This window comes from Fukomys damarensis, unplaced genomic scaffold (assembly GCF_012274545.1).
Source record: "Fukomys damarensis isolate Sample0158 unplaced genomic scaffold, DMR_v1.0_HiC HiC_scaffold_4, whole genome shotgun sequence".
In the NCBI taxonomy this organism is placed as follows: domain Eukaryota; kingdom Metazoa; phylum Chordata; class Mammalia; order Rodentia; family Bathyergidae; genus Fukomys; species Fukomys damarensis.
In genome coordinates this window covers 49173209-49185174 of record NW_022900916.1, presented here as the reverse complement: position 1 = coordinate 49185174, position 11966 = coordinate 49173209, and the positions used below count along the sequence as shown (strand labels likewise).

The 11966-nt window shown below is 39.3% G+C and overlaps 1 protein-coding gene across 1 annotated transcript in view; it reads left to right on the top strand.

Annotated features, from left to right (window-relative positions):
* The first annotated feature begins 6237 nt into the window (after positions 1 to 6237).
* Capza2 (capping actin protein of muscle Z-line subunit alpha 2) overlaps positions 6238 to 11966 on the top strand; it is a 55747-nt gene continuing 50018 nt past the window's right edge. Inside the window, exon 1 of the mRNA XM_010621907.3 lies at positions 6238 to 6399. Coding sequence (XP_010620209.1) covers positions 6238 to 6399 — 162 coding nt within the window. The remainder of the gene's footprint in view (positions 6400 to 11966) is intronic.

Genomic DNA, 11966 nt, shown 5'->3' with positions numbered 1-11966 from the left:
TAAGACCAAATGCCTACATTCTCCCTATGTCCTGCATAAAAGTAAAGTAGACACTAGTTTGGTAATACTTCGTTTCAAGAATACCTCTGTTTGCAAACAATTCCATTTGCAAACAAAAGCATTCAGCAAAATTTGGCTTCCATTTGCAAATGCCACATTGGATGAGAAACACAACCACAGCCATGTTTTCCACACAAACACAAAAATGGCCATCTTCCCCCAAATTGTGAAACAAACTGAATTCATAAACTGAGGCACCACTCTACTTTAGTTATACTAAATTTCTTAAACAGAGGTGGTTTCATTGCTGTAGAGTGTTTGAAAACCCTCTAAACTGAAGAAACTCCTAAATTCCTCCCAGTACATTCTGTTTCAGCCCTAATCCTCCCTGTGTGGAAGGATTTGAGTGTATCTATCATAGCTACCATCTCTCTAGCTTCTACCAAGTTTCAGAAATGTGCACAAGAATCTGAAATTGGTAAAATGAAAGTGCCATCTTTATCACTGATGAAGCTAAATGAAAAAATAGAAATAAATTCCCATATCCCTAGGGAAAGCCTGATAGTCTTATAGACATCCCAGCAAAAGGCATTCAGAAAAAGCTTTGATAAGTCAACCAATCAGTATCAACCCTTCTGAAAGACAGCAAATCACAACTCCCCACCCCTCAACAAAATATGCTACAGTGACAACCAGTCAAAAATCTCATCTGTGTAACACTTCTACAGATGATACCAAAACCCTCAAGCTTCTCAAACTCCACCAATCCTTGAACTTTACTTTTCCTCAGAAATCTTGTGTATATTAGCAGTGTTCTCAGAGGAATTTTGCTTCCTTGACTATAATTAACAATCAACGATTCAGTCATTCCTTCAGGAGGATTGAGCCAAGGGCCTTCAAAGAGCCCTGCATACCCATCCCTTTTTTATTTGGAGATAAGATCTCTCTGAGTCACTGAGTTGCCCAGGCTGGGCTCAAACTTGTGATTCTCTTGCCTCAGCCCCTCAGAGTTCTGGGATTACAGGGATGCACCACCACATCCACCTTGTCATTCTATTTTTAATACTGCATGATTGTCACATCATCCTTTGGTGCCCTGAACTGTTGTCCAAATTGATCCAATAACTCACATGGGGTTAGACTCTGTTCTGGATCTGCATGAATATAACTTTCCCAACCAGTTTCAGATAGAGAAAGTATAGTTAGCTAATTAATAGATCAACTGCATCAAATCAGAGGCCAAGGGAATGCCCTGGAATCTTCCTACTAATTTGTGCAATAGTCAGGAGAAAAGAGGACACACAGAATCCTGGTTTTCACTGTGCATGGAGTGAGTCCAAAACAGGGATTGCCATGGTGGGATAGTGGTGAGACAGAAGGATGAGATGACAAATAAACTCCTGGGTGCAGTAAATGTTTAAACCCTGGGGCATGACATGATACAAAATCTTGTTATGAGACCCTCATTTTAAAAAATACACAGAGAAAAACAAAATGTTTGCATAAAGCGAGAAATTGTTACCAAGAAAAAACCTAAATAAGCCCTCTAACCTGCTTCTCTTTGTCAATTTAAAATCACTAATTTTGGAGGTCACATGGCTAGACAATACATTATTAATTTCCTACTACCTTTGCTATGGATAGTACCTCTAACATGTGGGTTATGACAGCAGTCGTCTAGGTTACATGAAGGCTGCTTTTGCTGAGAAGACCAACTCTTCACTTGGGCCTCCAGAGATCTGATAAATGACTAAAATGGGATAAAAGGCTTGGCATTTCTGTCTTGATATTGTGTGTTGTGGCTTGTATTTGAATGCCCCCAACCCAAAGCCTCATGCTTTCTCAAAGGTGGCTGAATCTAGAGTGTGTGATTGAGTCGTGGTGGGGCTAGGCCTCAAGGCACTAAGATTAAGGGCACGAGTGCCACCCACCCTAAGTGGTCTGAAAAAGATAAAAGAGGCAGGAGGATGCTGTTAAGGTCTCTTGTTGTTTTTGCTGTCTTCTACTGCTGTAAACTGTTGCCCTTCTGCCACCCTATCTTGGAGCCAACCAAGTATGGACTGGAAACTATATAAACTATAAGCCAAATAAACCCGTTCCCCTTTAACTTTGGGGGTTGGGTATTTTGTCTCAGCAACAAGAGAAAAGTAACTAAGTCAGAAATTTGATATCAGAGAAGTGGGTCTTTGTTGTGACATCACCACTCCACGTGGCTCAAAAGCCTTTGGAACTGGCTTGTTGGAAGGGTGCTGCCGACCGTAGGGGAGCAAAGACTGGATTTCACGAGGAGAACAGGGATCTTCAGAAAGGTGGGAGCAGGTTCGGCGGTGACAGTCAGAAACCACACAGCACTGAGTAGTGAAGGTAGTAGCTGCTGCAATTTTATTTCTAACTCTAGGTGTATATATACTAGTTTCAAGGGCACACTTCAAGAGTGATTCCAGTCACAGGCAGGCATGAGAAAGATAGACAATAGTACTATAAAAGCTAAGACCACAAGGTCAAGGTAAGACCACACCTATATACAATCACAAAAGCTAAAACCACTAAGTCAAGGTAAGACCACACCTATACGCAGTCAGAAGGGGAAGTTTGTAAAACAAAGGACTGGCTTCAGCATGTCACCTTCAGGATCACCTTCAGGACTTCACAGTCCGGGACTCAGGGTCAGCATTTTGGCCGCCCGTCCTCTTGTGCCTCAATACCTCCCCATCTCTAGGAACATCTAATTGTTCCTAATCTTTCCTGGGCCCAGAATACAGTTCTACAGATAATGAACAAATAGTAATAAAGACAAAATAGAACAGAATTATAAATGAACCCAATGTCCCCAGACTGCAGGCAGAGAGGCCAGCTATTCTCTTCACGGCTGACTTCGCATGCGGTGTGTGCCAAGGACTTCCAGGAGGCTTAACCCCGTGGGGACGATACCTCGGGTCTGGTTTCTGCCAGGTGACCGGCATTGTCACGCAGACTCCACTGGAGTGGTCGTGGCAGAAGGGGAAGTAACTAGTTAAGAAAGGTTCAGAGATTTTGGCTGAAGAAGTAGATCTGGAACATCTTAGACTATTCTGCATTCAAAGTTCTGGTCAGAGCTCAAAAGACCAGAAAGCTGGTAAAGACAAGGCTTGGGAGGTTTGTGCTGGGAGGAAGGACTGCATTGGCTGCTGGACTCCAGTCAATGTGTGCTATGGCTCGACAGAAAGTTTGTCTTCATTGTGAGCAGTGTATGAAGCTCATCCAGTGGCTTTGCCTGAGACTGAGATTAAGGGATGTGGATCAATTAATCTCACAGAAGAAATTTCAAGGCAGGCTAGTGTTGAGGTCATGGCATGGCTGCTGTTGGGGGCTTTTAGCCAGATCTATGTTGGAAATCAAAAGAAAAAGCCCAACAGAATGATTTAAAGGGCAGGGGATTTAGCTCAGTGATGCTGCCACCTGCCTCATAAGACAAGGTCCTAAGTTCTATCTCTACTACCCACCCAAAAAAGGAATGATTTAAAAATGTGTTGAGTTCGGCCACAAGGTAAGCTCCAGTAAAGCTGTAGACTGCAAATAAAGAGCAGAGGATATCTTGATTTCTCATAAGGGATGGGAGAACAGATGGCCTGAAGGCATCACGAGAAGCAGACAGGGCTCCATCCTTTGCAGCCTCAACCATCTGCAGTGCCATAGGGGTAAAGCTACTCAAGACCTTAGGAATTCACAACTTGCCACAGATTGCTGGGTATGCTGGAAGTGGGACTGTGGGATTTAATGTTTGCCCTGCTGGATTTTGGATTTGCCTTGGTCCCATCCCTGTTCATAACTTTTGGAATGAAAATGTCTGTCTTGTGCTATTGAATGTTGGAAGTGTTTAACTCTTTTCATTTGTGCAGGGACTTACAATACTCATCAATCTCTACTCTGTACTGCAGTTCATCTTCTTCCTCTTCCTGCCTTTTCTATTACCACTTCTAACATTATAAGCCAATTAAATTGATCCTATTTTTTCTTTTTCAGTTGTCTGACAAAGCAAAAATCGGTAAAAAAATAATAAAAAGGATAAAGATAAGATGTGGTTGGAAGCAACTAAGTGACTCAACTGGCCTCCTCTTATTAATTCTATAAAAGGGTTCTGGTTACTCAAGGATTTTTCCTTGATGATGAGGTGAACAGATATCCTAGAACCAAGAGCTTCCTTGTACTTGTCTGGAATGGTCTAGTGAGTCCTGAAGGCAGTCTTGTCTCCAGGAAACTCAGATACACTCACTCAGGTTCCTATTCTTCTACTGGAACCTGAACAGTGCCTGTTATTGATACTTCATGACCCAAGAGCCCTGTAATCCTTAAATTCCCAGTTTCTATGAAATAACTATTTCAGAAACAAAGAACTGTAATTCAACTTTGTCTCTATTCTTCATAACTAAAAGTTAACTCTAGCACATAAATTAAATTCAGTTTTTCTTATGGTGACTATTTATCAAACAGGAAAATAACCCCAAATCCTTTTATTGTTCCTCCTAATTTTTAATGTTTACTTATTTAAAGAATGATGATCTGTCTTAGGTAATATACAAACAGAAACTAAGGAAGCCTACTTTCTATTCTAACCACTGGTGCCATAGTACCCTCTTTCTCATTAGGGTATAGTTACCTGCAAAGTCTTTTTATGAGTTTTTCTTGTTAGAATATGATCACTTAACATTCTAAATGTCTGTAGGACACAAAGCTCATGTCACTGATGTTTAGAAGACAAGTGCTATGGTTTGAATATGATCTACTTCTTCAAAACTCAGGTTGAAATTTGTCATGTAGCAGTGTTGTAAGGCCTTTAAGAGGTGATTAAGTCATGAGGGCTCTATCCCCACAAATAGATTAGTCCATTCATGGCTTAATGAATTTGAATTAATGAGACAGCACAAGTCCAGCTCTATTATATAAAAAAAATACAGTCTGTTTTATCATGTATATTAGCTTTCCCATCACTGGAAAAATTTATCTGACACTCACACCTTAAAGGAGAAAAAGTCTAATTTGACTCATGGTTTTGGGGTTTCAGTCCATAGCTGGCTAGCACCAAGGCAGAAATGGCATGGTGGAAGGGCGTGTCAGAGGAGAGCTGTTCACCTCAGTGCAGTCAGGAAACAGAGAAGGGAGGAGCTGGAGACACCCTTCCAGGTCACACATCAATGACCCACCTCTTCCAACCAGGCCTCACCTGCAAACATATGAGGGGGGAAATTTGAAGGGATATTTTATATCTGCACCATAACATTTCACTCTTGGCCTCCCAAAGGCTTATGCCCATCTCATTATGTATTTAGTCCATCTGTAAGAGTCACCAAATTCTTAACAGTTACAGCATTGCTGAAAAGTCCAAGTCCAAAGTATCCTCTGAGACTCAAGGTAAATTCTTAGCTGTGAGTTCCTATAAAAATTTAAGACGGTTCAATACTTCCAATATACAAGATGTGATCAAAATAGAAAGTGGATGCTTAAATTTTTAAAAAAATTATTATAGTAAAAGATGCATTGCCATTTGTTCCCCTCAGAATATCCCCCCATCTTCAAACACTTACCCTATCATTCTTTCCATATTCAGAAAGAGTGGTGAAAGTGTTCTTTCATAAACATCTTTCTGAAGTATGATAAAGAAAATTGATGAATATTACTGCTGAGTGCCCTCAAACATGACAGGCTCACAAAAACATTACAGTGTGTCCACCTTAGCCACCGGATCTGACACCATGAGATGTCTGTCTCTTCCCCAAAATGTACCATGAAAGGTAAATATTTTGAATCAATTTAGGGAAACAAGGTAGCAACAACTAAAAATACAAAAGATGACGTTGAGAACTGCTCAGAAAATGGCAATAACGATGAGATAAGTGTGTTCAAAACAAGGGAGAGTATTTTGAGGTAGAACTTTTTGCTGTAATGTGTTTTGTACAGTAATAACATTTTTAAAAATTGAAACACACACTGTATTTTTTTATCACACCATGTACAGTGGCACAAAGTAAATATTCCCATTTCAGAATAAAGGAATCCGATCAAAGTAAGACTAAAATATCAGGGAAAACATGAAGCCCTGTAGCTCCTGCACCTAGAGCAGGTCGTGGCCACAGTGAGCTCCAAAGAACTTTGGCAGGCCAACCCTATTGGCCTTGTTTTTTGTAGCCAACATTCCTGGCATCTCCAACCTCCATGTGGTGCTGTGTTTTCAAACATGCAAAATGCAAGAGTTATGGCATCATGGAGGCTTCTACCCAGATTTCAGAAGAAGGGTTGGGAGGTGAGTTTGACCTCAAAAGGGCAGTATTAGAAATTGTGAGAGTAAAGTCAAAGGTGCAGTGGAAACTGCACCAGAAAGTTGGAGATACCAGGAACATGGAATGTCTGCTGAGGAATCCACAGGCAATAAAAGGAGTCTGCCCAATAGAGAGGTCACGTTGGCTACAATACAGTGTATACTTTTTTTATTAGTACATATGCGTAGTGCATAACGATTACATTTATTGTAGGTAGTTGGTACATGTATATAACACATCTTAATTCTTTTTTCATCCCCTTCCCTCCACTCCACCTCTTAGTCCCCTTCCCTTTTGCAGAAAACCTAGCTTCCTGTTTCCTATTATCTATCTTTTATTTTGCTGTTTATTTATACTTTGAGTTTCTCCTAAAAGAGAAACCACACAATATTTAAATTTGTGTCTGATTTATTTCACTTAATATTATGATATCAAGATTCATCCATTTTCCTGCAAATTAATTTATCAAATATGTAATGCTACACATTAATCTCTTATTTTTGTCTTTCTATGTTAAATGCAGTGAAATCAAGAAACTGTTTCCTAAAATAAGCCAACTCACCTAAGTGATTGGCATATAAACTCTTAGAAACTAACATGCATATTTATCTTTAGAATTTAGATTTTCTCTGGCAGTATACTAGCTGTCCTACTATTAAGAATTAGATCAAGCCAGGAATATAGCTCAGTGGCTCCGTGCCTGCCTCGCAAGCACAAGGTCCTGAGTTCAATCTCTGGTACTGGGGGTAAAAAAAAGAATTAATTCAAAATAAATATTAATATTTCAACACTATAATCTACCTTAAATCCATACTTTAGCAATGACCGTGCAACACATTAATGCATTCAGACAAGTATACTTTAAAAATTTTATTTCTTCCTTTCATTTATTATTTCAATGTTTCACATCTAATTTCATGTAACGAAAACATTTCTTATTTGTGCCATTTATTTAACACTTACTATACATTGCTTTATAGGGTAATCTTTTTAGATATTGAATCTCACACCCAGAATGTAATTTACTTTAGGACACAGATCCTGTCCTATAGTTTACAGTTCTCCTTCCTCGATGTTTCTTTGCAATGGGAAGCCTGACTCCGTTCATTCTATTCTTTTCTCCATTTAAAGTTACCTGCAGAATTAGCACTACTCTATTGCCAGAGATAATGTGAGGCATAAGTAAATTAAAGTCCTTCAAAAATCAGCATTTAGGGCTCATCCTTAAAGCCAGAGCAATGTTGATGAGATGTTCTCATCAAGTTTGGTAACTGGTCTCCCACTCCCAATCTGGAGCTTCAGAATAATCTGCCCAGCACCTTATTGCTGTTCCCATGCTCTTAATCTAATAACTTTTTATAATATCTGTGTCCCCCAAGATTAGGAGGAAAGACAAACAAGGTTGAGATTGGTTTTCTCTCTAAGAGGAAATCTGCAGTGTGAGTTGTACCTCAGAGCTGCGCTATCCTGAGGTGAGAGAACTGCTTTTTCAAAAAAAAAAAAAATTTCCACACTGACATTTTTTGGTTAAGAGCTGCCTCAGAGGAGCCAGACTCCCAGCTCTGCCTGCCTGCAAAGCAGCCCCAGTAGCAAAAGCAGTTGTCCAAACATGATCGCAGGTACAGCAAGACAGAGTAGAAAGAACAGAAAAAGTATCTGGTCAATGCACGTAGACCATCTGCTACTCCTCTATCCATCAGAAGAAATCCACAAAATAAAACCTTAGGAAACAGGATATGAGCATGGAGCCCTACCTGAGCGGAGGAGAGTATGAGTAAAGGCCTTGGAACAACACTGGGAAACATCTGAGGTAATAGGGATCTGCACAGAAGATGAAAGTCAGTGTCAAAGAGGGTGGTAGTGTGAGCATCTCTTTGGCATCACCAAAGAACCAGGAGAAAGGAATGAGTGTGAGTAGATACTACTGCAGCTCCTTGGACTGAACCTCAGCTAGAGAAATACAGTTTTATTGGACATTGGTATGGCTTGGAAAAAGACAAATAACAATGTCATTTTTCTGCTACACTGTGATTCTTCCCTGAGTCCAAATAAGAGTTAACAGTACTATCAGATATTACAGGTGAAACAAATTAAGATACTGAATCTAACTTTTCACTACCAGCAAAGCTGTGCAATATGTGCTTCAGCTTTCCAAGTCAAGAGTCTGATGACTTTTCATTCATCCCCACAATTATATATATCGTCACAGAGAAAAATTGTTTCTCGTTTGTTTGGATGGTTGGTTAGGTTTTTTGTTTTGTTTTTGCTAACAATTTGTCTAATGTTCTCCATCCATGTTGTTTATACAGCTATATAAAAACAACTATAATAATTCATTTTATAAAAGCATTTTACATTAAATACCACATTAGACGCTATCTTAGTAATTTTTTCTTGTCTCTGGGACAAAATACCTGACACCCATAATTTAAAGGAGGAGATTATTCTGGCTCATAGTTTTAGTCTATTGTTAGCTGGCCCCAAGGCAGAAACAGGATGGCAGAGAGGTATGGCTAGGAAAGAGGTGCTCAACCTGTGGCATCCAGGAAAAGAAAGAAGGGAGGAGCTAGGGACAGAAATCCCCTTCTGAGTTACACCCCAGGTGACCCACCTCCAACCGGACCCTATCTGTTAGTAGCTCACTTAGCTGCTGAACTCACCCAATCACGTACAAACATGAGAATTTGGGGGACATTTTAAATCTAAACCATAAGAGATGAATATAAAGAGAACAAAGGAATGTTTCCATATAAAAAATAGAATCAAGGCCAGGGATTTAGCTCAGTGGTGCCACCAACCTGCCTTGCAAGGAAAAGGTCCCGAGTTCATTTCCCTGTACCAAAAAAAAAAAAAAGAACCAGCTGCATGTGAATGGAAACAGATTCAGGTTAGTATCTACTAGCGATAGGAAGGAAAGAGAATAAGATTTGCAAGGGGTAAACTATGCTTTTTCTTGTACACCTGATATATTGTGCACCAATTACTCAAATAAGTAGATTGAAATAAATATAAAGGTTGATATTTCCTTGCCTCATGCTAAAGGATCACTCTGAGCTCTTGTACTTTTGGGAGACATTATATGAAGATGCTGATGGCTTGAATTGACAAAGGAATTGAAGAGTAAAAACTCAATTGAGAGATATATAAGTAGTGGCTGAATATGAAATTGTAAAGAGTAAAAAGTATATGTATGCTTTTTGCATTTCTGAAAAAATTCTTTGCTCTTCTATTCTGGAGTTCCCAAGCTACATTTTAGGGCAATCTCTGACTGGACTGCTAGCCCAATTTTTCACTTACCAGTTAGGTATGTGAAATGATGAATCAATCAGTGTGCATAACAATAAAAAAAATTTTAAGCATTTATATGTCAGACACTATGCCAGACAGCTAATTAAGACAAAGGCTATCTCCTCAAAGAACAGATTGTTATTATAATAGGTTGATAATAGCTAACATTTGTTGAGCTCTTTACTAATGCCTGTGCTGGGTGCTAAGCACTCCGGCCTGAATGATCTCATTAAATCCTCACAACATTCCTGGGAGAAAAGAATCATTATTATCCACAAGGTATAGAGGAAGAAACAGAAGCTTCCAGAATAAGTTGCCTGAGGTTAATTACAGCTCAACAGAGATCAGAACCTAGCACTTAATAATTACATAATCTGTATGCCTCATCATTGGATTACATAGTAAAAGTCAATGGAAAAGTTTCTGTGGGGATCTAGAAAACTTACTAGCTCTAGAGAATTCAATGAAGATTTCAAAGAAAAGATATAACTGAATAGAATTTTAAAGAATAGGTAGAAAAGAACATTCTAAAAAAAAAGTTTCAACAGAGCTATGGGAAAGTATCATGCATAAGTAGGTTGATGTGTTTCAGTGAGGCACATGATTTGAGCAGTGTCAGAGGTGGCTTTGATGGTGACAAAATGGGAAGGCCAGGTATTCAGGAGAGAGAAAAAGAAACTTCTCCATAAACTCTTGGAAGCTCTAGAATGATGCTTGTCAGGCTTTTCCTGGGATATCATTTGTGTATTCCTCCTCATAACGAGTGAAGGAACTGAGCTACAAGTAGGACACACTCAACTACAAGTAACCAATAGTTTAAGCCACAACTTGATTTAGAAATGCAATTACTCATAAACCATACTAAACTGAGAGACATTACATGTTTCAGAGCAAGAAAGTAATGGGGGGGAATCTAAAACCCGAAGTAGACACATCAGGTAATATGAACTAAGTTGATGGGCTGCCAGAGATATCACCTTCATTCAGATGTATTTAGTGGAGAGTCCCTAGATTTTATCGAGAGAGAAAAATTGTGCAATGAGAAATACAAAAACAAAACAACAAAGCCATAAGAGAGGCCTAGATTCCAGTCCTAGCTCAGTCATGTAGAAGCTATGCTACATTAGAAAAATCATGTGGCCTCAGTTTATTCTTCCACAAAATGGCTACAGTAGTACTGAGAAGCCAAGACTTATAAACAGTAAAAGAATAAAAATGTTACTGATTTATACTCAATGAGATCCCTGGCCAAATGGTGTGTGGTTTATTCTTTTTTGTTTTCTCCACGAGATTTATCTTCAACAGGATACCTGCATTTTCCTGCATGTGTCAGCATGCTTCCTCTTCCCGATCTCTCTCCAAATGAACACTCAGTAAATCACTTAATAATAGTGTCTTGCATCTGAATATGCATTGGAATTCTTTAAGGAACTCTCACATCTGATTCACATGAAGCTGTCAGATTCATTTTGCTGAACATATTTCTAATCACATCATGGCACCGATCATACATTTTCAACAGCTTCTCCTTTTCTATATTACAGTCCTAACTCTTTACTAAACTCTAAGACGTTTCTACTCAAAAGTATGACCTCTACATCCAGTAGCAGGGCGCCACTCGGACACCTGTTAGGAACGCAGACTCTTCAGCCCCCTTCCCCACCCCAAGTCCATGGAATTAGCTGCTTCACTTTAACAAGATTTCCAGCTGATTGCTGCCTTCAGTTTTGTCTACATCTTTACTCTCTTGTAAACTTGAAGCTTCATCAATAAATTATGAGATTTAGCAAGAGAAAGAGACGTCAAATGAAATTTGAAAACAATGAATAATTTCAGTCTGGCTCAAATGTTTCGTGAGACATACTAATACTTTAAAAAATTAACTGGTTACCTGCAAATTTTATTGGGGGCACTGTATATAATTTGGCAAACCAATTCAGGTGTGTAAGATCCAAATCCAACATAGCACAGTGTCTTGCCCAACTGCTCAAAAGGTATTTGTTTAATGAATAGAGAAAGGGAACTTGAGAATGGAATTTAGATTCCCAAAGACTAGCACAATGGCCAGTACATCATAAAAGACCAATAAATATTTGTTGGGTGAATGAATACATTAAGAACAATCATCCAATTATGGACTAGGTTGTCTGGGCATATTTTCATTAAAGCTGAATTTTTTTCAGCATATTTAAAAATGTTTTAAGTTAGTACAGTTTTTCAAATTTCAGTTGGCAGAGGCCAAGCCTACGATGGGAACATTATCAAGGGCTCAGAATGTACTCGTCGCAGGCCGGGTCCATCTGGCCCACTCCTGGGGAGAGAAAGCTAAACCCGGCGCTGACAAGACTGCATGCAGCAGGCGATAGGAGACACCGCCCCCTCCCC